This window comes from Lactuca virosa, chromosome 1 (genome assembly GCF_052849685.1).
Source record: "Lactuca virosa cultivar CGN04683 chromosome 1, Lactuca_virosa_CGN04683_v6, whole genome shotgun sequence".
Classification (NCBI taxonomy): domain Eukaryota; kingdom Viridiplantae; phylum Streptophyta; class Magnoliopsida; order Asterales; family Asteraceae; genus Lactuca; species Lactuca virosa.
In genome coordinates, this window is record NC_136426.1 from 124,341,591 (window position 1) to 124,358,152 (window position 16,562).

At 37.5% G+C, this 16,562-nt stretch overlaps 1 protein-coding gene across 1 annotated transcript; it reads left to right on the plus strand.

Moving 5' to 3' along the window:
* Positions 1-12,734: 12,734 nt before the first annotated feature.
* Positions 12,735-15,349, plus strand: LOC145157682 (G-type lectin S-receptor-like serine/threonine-protein kinase LECRK3). Its single transcript, XM_079076688.1, has one exon. It carries the CDS (start codon positions 12,825-12,827, stop codon positions 15,213-15,215), a length of 2,391 nt encoding a protein of 796 aa, XP_078932814.1. The 5' UTR covers positions 12,735-12,824; the 3' UTR covers positions 15,216-15,349.
* Positions 15,350-16,562: the final 1,213 nt, after the last annotated feature.

Sequence of the window (16,562 nt, forward strand, 5' to 3'; positions counted from 1 at the left end):
CTGTCATGATGCTCACTCGTAGATCTGGGCAACTTGCCCTCTGTTCATGATAGGGTTCTTACTTGGTCCATCTATCTTTATCTCGTGTATACAAGTCGTATATAATTAAGATTAGTAAGACGTTCGGCTGTGCGGCTTTGCCCCAGGTCCACAACCAAACAAGGAACAGGAGATAGGGCGGAAGCACACATACTAAATCTGTGTAATCATAATCATATACCACCCTCACGTATACACTGAATAGTGATAGGTGGGTTGTATTTCTCCTAAGCCTCTGTGCTCGAACTTGATCTGCTGAACGAGTGTTATTTCGGAAGGTTCGCTGAATATACGGAGGCAAGGCTTCGGAAGGCAAAGTACTCTTCGTACGAGTACTTCGGGGTTTAGAATAAGGACAAAAATGAGGTCTAGGTCGGACTGTCATTACGAATGACGAAGGTTTCGTGAATTTGACGGTTAAAGCGATATAAATTTATGAACTTAGTATGGTGAGGACCACGCCAACTCATGACGAATGATAGCAACAGACTCTTTACTGAACAAAGTTTGGCCGATTTGAAAGAAACGTCTGATATAAGATGATGTACTCCTAGTGTGTTCGACAATGTACTCTTTGTAAACGTTCTAGTGCTTACTGTTTTCCCCCTGATGTTAACACTTCTACGTATCATACCGCTATGAGCGAGTACATACTGTGAAAGTGCATTGATAACTAGTGTCCATACTTTATACTACAATCCTCCTTGGTACCACTATGGTCGCCTGTCATATACAAGTTATGAATAATTAAGATGAATAAGACAGTCGACTGAGTAACTCTGCCTCAAATCCACAACCAAACAAGGAACAGGAATTAAGACAGAATCACTAACTCTAAGTCTGCAAAATCTTAGCTATGCACAACCCTGATGTACATACTAAGCCATCGTAGCTTCTTTGAACGGATCTTTTAGTTCTCTTGAATATTGTGACTTGTTTCAATAAGTGAGTTATTATAATTACTTTTAAATGTTATCCCCAAGTTTTAATCTTATAAAATTATAAATTAATTTTTAAAGTAATCACTATTTCGAAAACGTACCGCTGCTCGCTGACGACTCCGGGGTTGATTCTCCTGCGGTGATCATCAGAATTCGTCCATCCGCTCCTGAGTTCTTTGTTATCGGGCAGTCCCTCTGGTAGTGTCTAGTCTCACCACAGCCATAGCAGGCTTGGTTTTCTTCAGCTCCGGGGACTTGGGAGATCGGCTGAGCCGGTGCCCTGCAGAAACGGACTGTGTGTCCCTTTCTGTGGCAGTTCAGACACTGCATTTCCCGACATACTCCGGTGTGGTGATAGTTTCACTTCCCACACTTCGGGAGGGTTCCAGCATATCGACTGGCAGGTGCTGCAGTAGTAGGTGTTGTGGCGGTGTACATAGTACTCGTTTGTTGCTCCTGTGGGGGTTCCTGTGTCGTTCGCTTCTTCTTCCTCTTGTTCCCCGACTTTCGTTTATAGTCCTCTCCCTTTGATGGCTCAGGGACGGGGACTTCTACATTATGGCGGACTCCATGGTCGATGAGCCGCTGAGCCAGGCGTTTGGCACTATCGAATGTGGCTGGGTTAGAAGACAGCACATCTCCTTGGATCGGGGCAGTTAGACCCCAGATGTATCTTTCTATCTTCTTCTCTCCAGGGTAACCATCCCGGGGCATAGTGATGCTAGGTCGCTGAACCTGTCAGTGTAGGCCACTATCTCTGATCCGACCATCGTGAGCTCCGATAGTTCTTGTTCCAGCTTTTGAACTTCGCCCATCGGGCAGTATTCTTCCAGCATTAACTCTTTTAGGTTTTCCCAACCTATTGAGTTAGCCACTGATAGGGTCAGTGAGTTAACATGGCTATTCGACCATGTCAGGGCTCTGTCGGAGAAGGTGCAGGCAGCAAACTTTACTTTGCTCCTTGCCGAGCACGAACAGATTGCGAAGACCGAATCTGTTTTCTTGAACCATCGCATCAGAGCAATGACTCCCCCATTTCCATTAAAGGATTTGGGTTTGCAGTTCATGAAGTCCTTGTACGAACACTCCCTTGGGTGTCCGTGAGAATCTCCGAGGTTGGCTAAGTGAGTACCGATACCAGATCCGAAGGTACCACTTTCACCGAAGTGAGCTAGAGCAGCTGTCACTACGGCTGATATTGCTGCTTGCAGAGCAGCAGGATCGTACTGCGGCGGGGGTAGTGGCGGTTGAGTTAGAGTTATCAGAGTAGTGTGTCTTGCTGATCAACGAGGAGGCATCTTTGCTAAAAGAATACAAAGATGAGATGGAATAAGTCTATAGCAGTGGATATAAGCCGAAAGCTGAAAGACAAGGTTATCCTAGTTCTGAGTGTATTTGGTCCTGACTTCCACAGGGTTCTGGAAACAATTCATAAGAGAGTCTATACCGAATAAACTTTATGAATTAGCAATGGCTATCCTCGAATGAATATCTGCGACCTGAATAACTGTTACCAGTTGCATATAAAGAAAATAATCCTAACACATAGTGTGAGCAGTGTTTCCACTAACTCTTTAATTTAACCAAGATTATTATTTATTAGTGTGAAACATAAGACGTTTTGGTTATTTCGGTTGATCCTTCTTTGAAAACTTCTCATGAACTTGCTCTTGTTCCTCCTTGACTCTTCTGTTGACTGCTATGAGGAAGTGGTGACATCTATCTAGGTTTGTCGTGTGAGAATGGAAGTGTCTAAAGAATCTATGAGATTTAAGTGAAACCTTATGGGGTGATCCTTACAGAGTCCTTCTATAATTGCACACTGTATACAAGTTGTATATAATTTAAGATTAAATAGACCTTCGAATAATTGATCCTACTCCAAAACCACAACCAAACAAGGAACAGGTAGTGAAGCGTAGATCACAAATTCTAAGTCTATGTAATCTCAATTATATAAAACCTTGGGAGTATACATTGTAATATTATAGACCTATCAGTAAGGGTCTTTTAAGTTATCACATAAGTTATTTATATAGTGCCTAAAGTACTCCTATAGTATTTTAATGTAATGAACTTGGTATGTTTTAAACTTGTTGTCGTGTTATAATATCATAAAATACTCCCATAGTATTCTAACTCTATGTACTGATCTAGAAATCTCTTGACTAGTGTTAGGTAAGTTTTAAGACTGTTGCAACACCACATCACTCCCAAACACATGTCGGTCACATCTCGAACGAATATAGTTGATCAGGCTATATTGATCCTAGCTGTGATTACATATCTGTCCAGGATTGACCGCAGTGTTCAACCTTTAAATACTTATGTTATGTTGTTCTTGTGATACTTGTTCTAGTATGTATATATGTATAAGCACGTATGTATACTTTTATTAGGTATTGTTATATAATTAAAATATATAATTATCCAGAGCACTTCGGCCCCATTGTATTTATAGTTGTATATCTTTTATCGGTTGATATACTTAGTTCACTATAAACAATGCTCTGATACCAATCTGTCACACCCCAAAACCGGAACGACGGAAACGTTCGGGGGTGGAGGACGTCATGTTTAGTATCACAAGTCATGCATCATAGTAATCAAAGAAATAAACAACCATTTCATTAGAAGGAAAGTGTTTACAAAGTATGTGATTCACATAACATAGACTACAAAGTAAATAACAAAACAAGACATGAATCTATACTTCTCCATCTTCTGAATCCCAGTGCGCGTACCTGTCTACTGGTCTCCTGAGAATACAAGTTATTTTGAAAGAGTAGATTAGCATTTAAGCTGGCGAGTTCATAAGATATTAGTGATGTAAGTAAGTTGTAAGTTCTTTTAGAAAAGTTCGCCTGTTCCTCCAGAAAATCCTATATTTCCTGCTTTGATGAAATATAAGTAAAAATGACTCTACAATCCTTTCTATGAGTACTAAATGGATACGAGTTATATAAAACCCAGAGTAAACAAACAATCGGTTGTGTGTATCTGCCCTAAGCCCACAACCAAACAAGGAACAGGAAATGAGGCGGAAGGCACACATCTCATTGTTTGTTAGATCCTCGTTGTATATAACCCTTGCGTATTCACTTGGTACTCACGGAGTTAAATGTAATAGTTCCTTTATATTTGATGAAAAGATTCTTTAGGAAAACCCTTATTTCTTTTAGTAAAAATGGTAACCACAGTGGTTCCTTCTATAATCACTTAGTTTATACTAGCTATATATAATCTAATATCGAACAGATAGTTAATTGTGTGAATCTGCCCTAAGTCCACAACCAAACAAGGAACAGGAAATGAGGCGGAAAGCACACATCCAACTACCTATCAGGTATTAATTATATATAACCCTGATGTATAAACTAAAGTATTATAGAATTAACCACCTAAGGTCCTTTAAGTTATACTGGTTTAATAAAATGGATTAAACCCTTTACTGGTAAGTTTCTAGTTTTGAATACCAAATGTTTTATTTGAAAAGTATGTTTTGTACTAGAAAAATGTGCATTGAATTAGTGTCCTATGACCTGACCTATACCTGGTACCCCTTATGAATACTAAATGTATATGGAACATATATATAGCTAAGATCGAATAGATAGTAGGCTGGGTGAATCTGCTCTAAGCCCACAACCAAACAAGGAACAGGAAATGAAGCGGAAAAGCACACATCCTACTACCTGTCGGATCCGATTAATATATATCCCTGATGTATACACTAAGGATTCATAAAGTTAGCATTATAGGCCCCTTCCACTGAATGTACTAGACTTGACTGTTCTGTTTGTCGTTTGAAAAGGTGTAAGTTTTCCCTAGTTTATAACTATTTTAACTCGAAAATAGTTTGCATTAACTTTCAAGTGGAACTGCCACAATATGAAAGTAATGAGAAAATGTAAGTACACAGTTGTCTTTTAAATTCACATCCCGACGTACTGATTACCTTAAAACATGTTTGTTTTATTAAGGTCATAATGTGATGGATAGTACCCATACTATACGCTCTCCCTGCAAGAGATTTTGGGGACCAAATGCGACTTCCGCAAACAAATTGCTAGGTCGTGTAAATTCACATTAAAGTTATATGATCATGTATACCCAATTTACTATCGCCTTTTGTTTAGAACAATGAGTTAGTGATTATTGGTATAATTAGATCCTGTATTGTTCCCCTGTTATAGCATCTTAGTATGTTCTTGTTGTTATAGTATCTTAGTATGTTCTTTCTGTTATAGTATCTTAGTATGTTCCTTCTGTTATCGTGTATTGTATCTTCCTCCCTGTTTCTCGTTATAGTATGTTCTAGCATCTAGTATGAACTGAACCCCTAAACTATACCTACCATAGTTTACTAGTATGATTTCTTGAACTGTTATTGAAAAGACTCATTTATCTACTAAGTTATGATTGTACTTTAAAAATGGAGTTTTATAAACTATAAAGTAACATAATTTTAGAAAGAATTTTTCAAAAGTTTTGAACACCTATAAAAGACATAAGTAATCTTTTGAAAGATATTTATAACAAACATTTACACAATTTTCATTGTGTTCAACTTGTATTCCCCCCTTAAAAGCATTTAAAACGGTTTAAAAGATTGATTACAGGGGTATGAACTCACCTTATGTGGGTGATTCAAACGAATATGCGTGTAAGGATAAGAAGTTCCACGAATGAATTCTCGAGACACAAACGAGTCCTAATGAAATATAATGGCATATAATTTCATGAATATAGTGTTTAAAGCAACTAACATGCTAGGGAACACCCTTAGAGACTTGGACTAAGTGTTAGAATCACATGTGATTCATCAAAGGGATGCTTAAGGCCACCAAATGGTGTTTACGGCCATGGGTTTACGGCCATGGAGTTTACAGCCGTAAACTCATGGTAAAATGTGCATGAAGGGGTGATTGAATGATCGGGAAGCTTGTGGGACTATTGCTCATCAAAAGTGTGCAACAAAACAAACACTTTGGAAGGCTTTTGAGGTGTTTACGGCCAAGATAGATGAGTTTACGGCCAAGCAAGGAGTTTACGGCCGTAAACTCATGAACATTATGCACAAGATGGTGTTTGAAAGTCTTATCTATCATCTATTAGGGGTTTAAGGTCTAATGCTTGGATATGAGAAGGGTTTGCGGCCAATATGTGACCAAAACATGGGTTTACGACCAAGGGAGATTCCATGGCCGTAAAGTCTTGATGATCTAGCCAAAAGGTGATTTCCATGGATGAAATCAAAGGGTGATTCATCAGTAAGAAGGATAACAACAACTAGAGGGAATAATCACTTACATTTTGGAAGATCGGGAATGAAAATCTCGATGATACTTGAGAGAGAAATCAAGTGTTCTTGAGGTGAAAATGTAAGAATGAAAGAAAAGTGAAGGAAATGAGACTTAAGAGGGGAGTTTACGGCCAACCATGAGTTTTCGGCCGTAAACTCAAGTGTTATGGCCGTGAACTCCTTTTGGTGGTGTTTAAGGCTTGAATGTTGTACAGTGACTCTAGCAGGTACTTCCTATTACTCATTCATTGGATGTACTAGGCTTAGAACACTCAAACAGACTCTAAACAGTGCTAAAAGATAGCAGGAGCGAGCCTGACTTAGGGTTGATTGTACTGACTTTACAAGGCAAAAATTTTCGGGTTGTCACAGGGTTCATTATAAAAGTAGGGTTAAAAAGATACTCTTGGCTACACCTTGGTAGAGCTAGGTACATTAGGGCACAAGGAAGATTCGTTCATACTTTACTCAGAAGCACGACCTATATTCTATGTGAGAGACCCAGAGGATGATAAAAAGTCAGTTGTGATCATGACACCTCCAAAAAGTTATAGAGATGAATATGAAAGAGATGATGAAGAATACAGTACAATAGTTTTACCACACAAAGAGAAACATATAATACCACTCGTAGATAAACTTGATATGGTTGCTGAATCTTGCAATGATTACTTTCGGTCGGACTGTAAGGGTAAAAAAATACATTTCGGAAAAAAGAAGTTGTGAAGTTACAACTGACAAAACATAATACAATTCTTTTATCTTTTATAATTATTGTAAATATTTTTGGTTATTTTTTTTCTTAATTTTAAATATATATACCTAGTATACCGGGGTCGATTGTTGTATACCCAATATTTTTTTTAATAATTGGTTTAATATGTTTTGGTGTTTGTTAAGATTTACATGTGTTAAAATATTAGCTTTGCAAATTCTTCCTAGCTAGTACGGTCCTTTCTTTTCCTTCCTATTATTTACAACATGAGTTGCAAGGCTGATATTTTACAACTTGTAGTGACAAATTATAATATTATATCAAATGTTTTTAAAACCGGTTCGAATCGGGAACCGGGGATGATAGCGGTTCAACAACAATCAGTTTTATGCTAGTTTTTAGACCGGATCGAAACAGACGGTTTCTTAAAAAATCAGGCTGGACCGGTGTGATAGATACGTTAAAAAAATGATTGGACCGGTTTATTGGACTTGGATAGTTTGAACCAGATTATTGGACTTGGATAGTTGGATTTCACTTAGCCCATTAAGGTACATATCAAATAAGAAACCCGTCATAAAATATGACATTTGGCTACCGTTTTCGATCGATGCACTACTTGTCCCGAGTTTTTTCATGTAACAAATTTATATATAAGATTTAATCACTTAAAATTAAACTTTATCACCTTATATCTTTACGTCTCACTTAATGCCCGACACAAGGTAAAGATACATATAATATAAAAAAAATCGTTATCAAAGATGACATTTGGCCACCGTTTTTGGCCGTTGCACGACTTGTGACTGGTTTTTTCATGTTACAAATTTCAATAAAAGATTTAATCACTTGAAATGAAACTTCAACACCTTATATCTCGCTTAATAACCGATACAAGGTAAATGTACATATAAAATAACAAAACTTGTTAGTAAAGAGGACATTTGGCCACCGTTTTCGATCGTCGCACGACTTGTCACTTTTTTATGTAAAACCGATGTTAATGTGTGAAGTTTGATTTGCAATGGTGACTCATTTTCAGTAAAATGTCATGGAAACAATCAAATCGAATCACTTTATGATCTTTAATGATGAGAAATATGAAAACCGAGACCGCCCAGTTTTCAAAAACCGACGCTATATTCCAGTTTTGTACTAGTGTACCTTCGATGAAGGGCTCAGATCACCTGTTTGTTGCTGGAAAATCGAGGGTTTTAAGATCAAAGAGTTCTCTAAGAGGTGGTGGCGGTGTTGACCGGTAGTAGGGGTGTTAATCGAGTCAACCCGATCGGGTTTTGGGTTATTCGGGTTTTTCAAAAAGAAAATTTGACCCTAAACCCGACCCTATTAAGGTAAGGGTTAGTCATGGTTCGGGTTAAAAGGGTTGGGTTTGTCAGGATAGTCCGGTACAATGTTGTCTAAGGATTTTAAATATAAGATAGTTTAATATTGTGCCATTTTAGTCTATTAGATACTTATGTAGGCGTTGAAAATGTATAATGGAAGGAAAAATCTATTTTATGTAATATATGAAGCCACTTTACATAAAGTTCAATCATTTTAAAATCAGTTTCATCTTATGCAAAACAAAGACACATATACTCGAACGCTGATCAAATTTCAAAACCTAAAAAAATGTTATTAAATATATGTTCCTGTATCAAGTTTCAGAAACTAAAAAAAATCATTTTATTCAATAAGTATATATTCCTGCAATTTAGCTAATACCAGCGGGCAGACCACAAGGGTTAAAAAGTAACTTACTTGAGGACTATATATGCATGAAATACAGCTATAAGAGTCACGATAAACACATATCATGCAGATAACAAATAACTTGCTTGATTACTTGAGTTCATGAGGTACAAACTGAGTTCATGAGGTACAACCTGCAAGGATAGTAGTACAACATAAATGTGAAAATGTTTCATTTAAAGCTGATGGGCTAGAGGAGGTTAATCGGGTCAACCCGAACCTAAATAAACGAAATATATTCAACCCGAAACCCGACCCTATTAAGGTATGGGTTAATCGGGTTGACACAAATAATCCGATTTCAACATTCAGACCCTAATAAACCCGGCCCTATTAGTCTTATTCGGGTTTGGGTCGGCTCACGTTAGTCGGGTTCGGGTTTTTTTGACACCTCTAACTGGTAGTGGTGGTTAGACCGGCACCGGTGGCGGAGTAAATAACTTCCGAAGGTGGTGGCGACATTCATAAATATCGGCGATGATAATGGTGTTCATATATTCCGTCGAGAGAGAGAGAGAGAGAGAGAGAGAGAGAGAGAGAGAGAGAGAGAGAGAGAGAGAGAGAGAGAGAGAGAGAGAGAGGTCGTATTTTATTTATTTTAATTTTCTTAATTTTTGTATCTAAAAGAAAATGAAAAAACAAAATTAAAAGGGCAAATCCATCATTTTAAGAATTATCAAAAAGTTTGGACAAAAAACGCAACAAAATAGATGAGTGGTGCTAGTCCAAAACGTTTTGAACTAAAGTGACAATTTTCCATTAAACACCATCAATTTAGTAAGGAACCATCGTAATTAGTATGGAATCTTCTACCCCACAAAACACTTATTGCATTATTTGTGGACTCCACAAGTCCTTCTTATGTTGACCTTGAATCAATGATCTTATTATTTACTAAACCTTAATTTCCTCACTGTTGTCTATCATTCACCCATTTAATTCATATGGCGCTAGTCCTACTGCATCTCGTGTTTCTAACTATATTCCTACATTTCATAGTTGCACAACAGAATACCGGTTCTGTAACTGTTGGTGCATCACTCACCGCCACAGCCAACATCAAACCATGGCTTTCATCATCCGGTGAGTTTGCCTTTGGGTTCCAACAAGTTCAAGGAATCAATAATTTCTTGTTATCCATATGGTATAACAAGATACCTAACAGGACCATCATCAGGTATCCAGAAGAAGGTTGGATGGTGCCTACAGGATCCAAAGTTGAGCTACTTCTTGGTAGTGGACTAGTACTCCTCAGGGCACACATGTATGGAGATCTGGCTCTATATCCAGTGTTGCATCAGGTTTTATGAATGATACAGGCAACTTCGTGATTTTTGGTAGCAATTCTCATAAGTTATGGAGTAGTTTTGATTATCGAGCAGACACGCTGTTGACTACTCAGGTTATGGATTCAGGCGAAGGGATAAATTCAACAATCAGCAAAACAAACTTCTCTGGTGGACGATTCAATCGCCCGAATTTTTAAGGCGTTCGACGTCAAACACAGAAGTCCGTGCAAAACAACTAGTTGTAAACAGAGGGGGTCGAGCTTGTACAACAATGCATGTTTCAAAGAAGTAAGTTATGATATATTTAAATGTTTATTTAAAGTATAATTAATCTAGTTTTTAATATTAAATAGGATATCACTCGAATCGAAGCATTTCGTAAGGCTAATTCCAATCGCCAAGGGGTATTTTATAGTCCTGCAGTCGAGCAACAATACGTACGCGGTTAATTTGTATTTTCATATAAGTATTTATATCGCCAAGGGTATTTAGTAATCTAATTTTTATGATGTTTATCATTTTTTAAAAATACATAATGCTTTACTCCAGGAGATCAATCAACAAAACCCAAGCTTCTTCTGCAGCAAGCGGTCTAACACGAAGTGATATAAGAAAATGTTTTGAAACAATATTGGGTGTTCGATGCGGACATATCAGAGGCATTGGGCGTAAACCTCCTATCGTTGTGTCTATGTACGATCAGGAACAACCGATGACACAAGAACCACCACAATCACAGGTAATTGTTAGCTTAAGTTGAAAATTATAATGCTATAATGGTAAAACAAAAAAAATAGGATGTTATAATGATATGTTGGTTATAGTTTGATATGTTGATATTTTGTAGTTTGGTAATTTTTGGAAAGTAGAATGCTGTAATGATATGTTGGTTATATGTTGATATTTTGTAGTTTGGTAATTTTTGGAAAGTAGAATGCTATAGTGATATGTTGGTTATGGTTTGATATGTTAATATTTTGTAGTTAGGTAATTTTTAGAAAGTAGAATGCTATAATGATATGTTGGTTATGGTTTGATATGTTGATATTTTGTAGTTTGGTAATTTTTGGAAAGTAGAATGCTATAATGATATGTTGGTTATGGTTTGATACATTGATGTTTTGTAGTTTGATAATTTTTGGAAAGTAGAATGCTATAAAGATATGTTGGTTATGGTTTGATATGTTGATGTTTTGTAGTTTGATAATTTTTGGAAAGTAGAATGCTATAAAGGTATGTTGGTTATGGTTTGATATGTTGATATTTTATAGTTTGGTAATTTTTGGAAAGTAAAATGCTATAATGATATGTTGGTTATGGTTTGATATGTTGATATTTTGTAGTTTGGTAATTTTTGGAAAGTAGAATGCTATAATGTTATGTTGGTTATAGTTAGATATGTTGATATTTTTTTATTTTGATAATTTTTGGAAAGTATAATACTATTATGATATGTTGGTAATATATTTTGTTTTTTTTATAGTTGGAAATGCTGCAAACGATACTAAAGGACCTGACATGTTCTGCGGCATGGGAAGAGTGATTTCTCTCATTGCCACCACCAAATAATAATGAAGGAAATGATGAGAGTGATGATGACGAGTATGAATTGTAGGGTTTATGAAATGCTTTGTTTGGAAGAATACTTTAGGTTGTATGGATTAATATTTTGGATGGGTTAATATTTTGTAAATGTTATTGTTTTTGGTTGTTTATGGGTTAATATTTGTATAAAATTCTACCAGATTTTATAAATGATATAATGTTTTTATAATTTTAATATTAAATAAACAAAAAAAAACGAAAATAGTTTTTGCGGTGACGTCTTTAGCAGCGTCAGAACAGTATTAGCGGCGTCGATGTTTTAATAGCGACGGGGAAGTATTAGCGGCGGCAAACCAATAACGGCGACGTCTTCGCATTAGCGGCGACCAACAGACCATTAGCGACGAAGTTTTAGCGGCGACGACCCCTATCTTTCGCGGCGACAGACATCGCCGCTAATGCCTGACTTTCTTGTAGTGACCCCTAACCGGTAGTGGTGGTTAGGCCGGCGCCGGTGGCGGAGTTAGTAACTTCCGACGGTCGTGGCGACATTTATAAATTTCGGCGATGATAATGTATCCATATATTCCGTCTAGTGATGAAAACCAAATATGAAGAGCGTGGGAGAGAGGGTGGGGTTAGGTCGTATTTTATTTATTTATATATTTTTAGTTTTTGTATCTAAAAAAATGAAAAAACTAAACTAAAAAGGTAAATCGGTCATTTTAAGAATTATCAAAAAGTTTAGAAGCAAAATCTCAGCAAAATAAATGAATGGTGGTAGTCTAAAACTTTTTGGACGAAAGTGACAATTTTCAATTAAACTCCTTTGATAAAATTTTCAATTTTGTCTTACTTTATTTTTTTTCAAACATTAAAAATGCTTCAGGATCCTCTTATGAAATTACAAAAAGTTTGTACCATTCTAAATGTAACATCACATACCACATATTTTACGTCTTCCATATTGCTTTCCATTAGGCTATTTTTGCATTCATTGCTACCTCATCGATCATACACATTGGATTCCTATTGAATGATGACCACAAAAAAAATGGTCCAACAATTGTTAGTAAGGAATCGTCGTAATTAGTATGGAATCTTCTACCCCATAAAACACTTATTGCATTATTTGTGTACTCCAAAAGTCTTTCTTCTGTTGACCTTGAATCAATGATCTTATTATTTAGTAAACCCTAATTTCCTCACTGTTGTCTATCATTCACCCATTTCATATGGCGCTAGTCCTACTGCGTCTCGTCTTTCTAACTATATTCCTACGTTTCATAGCTGCACAACAGAATACCGGTTCTGTATCTGTTGGTGCATCACTCACCGCCACACCCAACGTCAAACCATGGCTTTCATCATCCGGTGAGTTTGCCTTTGGGTTCCAACAAGTTCAAGGAACCGATAATTTCTTGTTATCCATATGGTATAACAAGATACCTGACAGTACCATCGTCTGGTATCCAGAAGAAGGTCGGATGGTGCCTACAGGATCCAAAGTTGAGCTACTTCGTGAAAGTGGACTCCTACTGAGTGATCCTCAGGGCACACAGATATGGAGATCTGGGTCTATTTCCGGTGTTGCATCAGGTTTTATGAATGATACAGGTAACTTCGTGATGTTTGGTAGCAATTCTCGCAAGTTATGGGGTAGTTTTGATTATCCAGCAGACACGCTGTTGCCTACTAAGTTTATGGAGTCAGGCGAAGGGATAAATTCAACAATCAGCAAAACAAACTTCTCTGGTGGACGATTCCAGTTACGTTTCCAAGAAGATGGAAATCTTGTTCTTAACAGTCGAGATATACTTTCAGGTAATGCTTATGATGCTTACTATACCAGCGACACTCATGATGCCACCAATTCAACAAACTCCGGTGAACAAGTGATCTTCGATGCAACGGGATACATGTATATATTGAGAAGAAATGGCCAACGATTTGATCTTACTCCAAGAGGCTCACTTCCTTCTGGAGATTATTATCACAGAGCTACTCTAGACTCTGATGGGGTTTTTCGTCAATATTACTTCCCCAAGAATCCCATCTCCAATACAAATTGGGAAGTTATATGGTTCGTGCCAGATAACATATGTGTGGATTCAAATGATCGTTCAAGCACTGGAGCTTGTGGGTTTAACAACGTTTGCAGTTTTGATGGTAACCGGCCAAACTGTGAATGCCCACAGGGTTTCTCATTGCTTGATCCAAATAATCCAAGTGGTGATTGCAAGCCTGATTTCACTCCAACATGTGATGAAGTTGACTCCAATAATGGGCGAGGCATGTTTGATTTCATCGAGCTCCATAATATTGATTGGCCATTTTCAGACTATGTGCACATGAACCCAAGTAATGAAAAGACCTGTAAAAGTTCCTGCATGCAAGACTGTTTCTGTGCTGTTGCAATATATAGGGACACTCAATGTTGGAAGAAGAAGCTTCCGCTTTCTAACGGGAGGAAGGTTGCTTCAGCTAATGTGAGGGCGTTCGTGAAATACCGGATTGGTGATCATCCTCTTCAAAACTCTACTCGGCTTCCCGGAGAAAATAAAGATCGAAAAAATCTGATAGTTGTAGGATCCGTTCTCTTAGGTACTTCTGTATTTGCTATCTTTGTATTGATTGGTGTGATTTTTGTCGGTTTCTTTGTAATATACAAGAAGAAGCCAAGAAATTCGTATCCAATTAGGAAAGCTGTTGAAAGCAATCTACCTCGTTTTACATATCAAGAATTAGTTGAAGCTACTGATGGGTTCAAGGATGAATTGGGAAAGGGGGCTTTTGGGATAGTCTATAAAGGTGTGATAGGGAAAAAGACTGTCGCTGTGAAGAAGTTGAATACAGTGGTTCATAATGGTGAAAAGGAATTCAAAACCGAGGTTGACACCATTGCAAAAACTCATCATAAAAATTTGGTGCAGCTTCTTGGTTATTGTGATGAAGGTGATCAGCGCCTATTGGTTTATGAGTACATGAGCAATGGCACTTTAGCAACGTTTCTTTTCGGGGACACAAGACCGACATGGAGACAGAGGAGTCATATTGCTGTTGGGATTGCTAAGGGACTCGCATACCTTCATGAAGAGTGTAGCACCCAGATCATTCACTGTGACATAAAGCCTCAGAATATACTTCTTGATGACTACTTCAATGCCAAAATTTCTGACTTTGGATTGGCAAAGCTTTTGATGATGAATCAAAGTCAAACAAACACTGGAATTAGAGGAACGAAAGGATATGTTGCTCCTGAATGGTTTAGGCACATACCTGTCACAGTAAAGGTTGATGTGTATAGCTTTGGTGTGTTGCTGCTAGAGATCATTTCATGCCGAAAGAGCTTGGTTTACGAGAGTGGTGAGAAAGGGGTGGCGGTTTTAAGTGATCTTGCATGGGATTGCTATCAAGAAGGTCGACTGGATACATTTGTTGAGAACGATCTGGAAGCATTGGATGACTACAAGAAAGTTGCAACTTTTGTCATGGTTGGCCTGTGGTGTGTACAAGAGAACTCATCCTTGAGGCCAACCATGAGGAAGGTCATCCAGATGCTTGAAGGAGGAATTGAGGTGGCAGAACCTCCATGTCCATGCTCTCTCTCTGTTACCAGTTATTGAACTCTAGTTAAACTCCTATATATGTCCTCCTGTTAAATTCTATATGTAGTTTCTTATATGCCTAGTTTCTATCTTAGCAAAATCTTTCGTAATCTGTATACAAATGAAGATTGTAAAATACCGTTTGATTATAACATTTTTAGAAACTAGCTAGGGTGGTTGATCATGTCAAATATAAAAATGTGTTATTTTTCTTCTCGATTTTATGATTTTCACCTACTAAGTTTTGTTGTGTAGTTTTCATGTTTTGTTGGCCGTGTTCTCCGTTGCTCCCATTTTAGGGATTGAGATTAAATTAAGCACTTTATTTTCCACAAATTTAATTTGAAAAAATAGATCCCTCACATCATAGGTCCACACTCACAAAATATATAAATTGAAGTATTTCGAAGACATAAAAAACGATATGAGGAAATTAAAGTATTTCATAGACATAGGAAACTAGGGTGATGAGGAGATTAATGTTAGCGGAGAACCAGAAGACTGAATGTTAATCGGTGTCATACTCAGCCCATGTACATACTTGGCCTCTCACCAAGATCATGCATCATCTCCTACTATCTTGCACACTACACGAAACCCAAATTCTGGAGGAAATTCACACATTAGCGGGAACAATCGGAACCCAAACCGCGGGAATCACCGCCGCCAGCCGGACCAGCAACATTGCACCCCACAGCAGTTCAGGTGGGTCCTTATTCCACCGCCGCAAGGATACCAACAACATCACTCCCATCGCTCCCTTTCCTTCTTAAAGATCGCAGCAACAAGCCTGGTACCAGCCACCTAGTTAGTTGTATAAAATTATTTTTGTTTTCATTTTGTACATAGAACAAAATAATAAACTTATTTTCAGTAATTTGTTGTATAGAATTATTTTTTAGCCGTTGTAAGGTCTGCATTTGTTTGGATGGGATTTGTTGAATAAGCAAATTAATAGAAGAATGAAAGGGCTTATGGAACAAGGGTTTTTCTCTTTTTTTGGTCTTCATCAAACATGTTACATTTTAACCTTGCCTGCTTTTTTGTGATAATGGTAGAGGGTAGGAAATAGAGTGTGGTTTTATGAATCTGTAATCTGTCATGGAGGGCTGCACATAATGCACATTATGTCCCCTTTCATCGATGAGAACCACAATGTCCAGCCTAATCAAACTCTATTTCCTCCATCAACTTGCTTCAGATTACAACAACCGACTCATATCCTTCCTCAATGTGCTTTAGACTACAACAATCGAATCCATCTCTAACATCGATACCTAATTTCAATTTTCAATAATCAACTCCATATCATTCCTCAATTTTCGAACATACAAACCCCATCAATCGATCACCAAACATCGAGCA

Excerpts from the sequence above, each read along its gene's own strand:
- LOC145157682 (XM_079076688.1), top strand. The coding sequence starts at position 12,825 with ATGGCGCTAGTCCTACTGCGTCTCGTCTTTCTAACTATATTCCTACGT.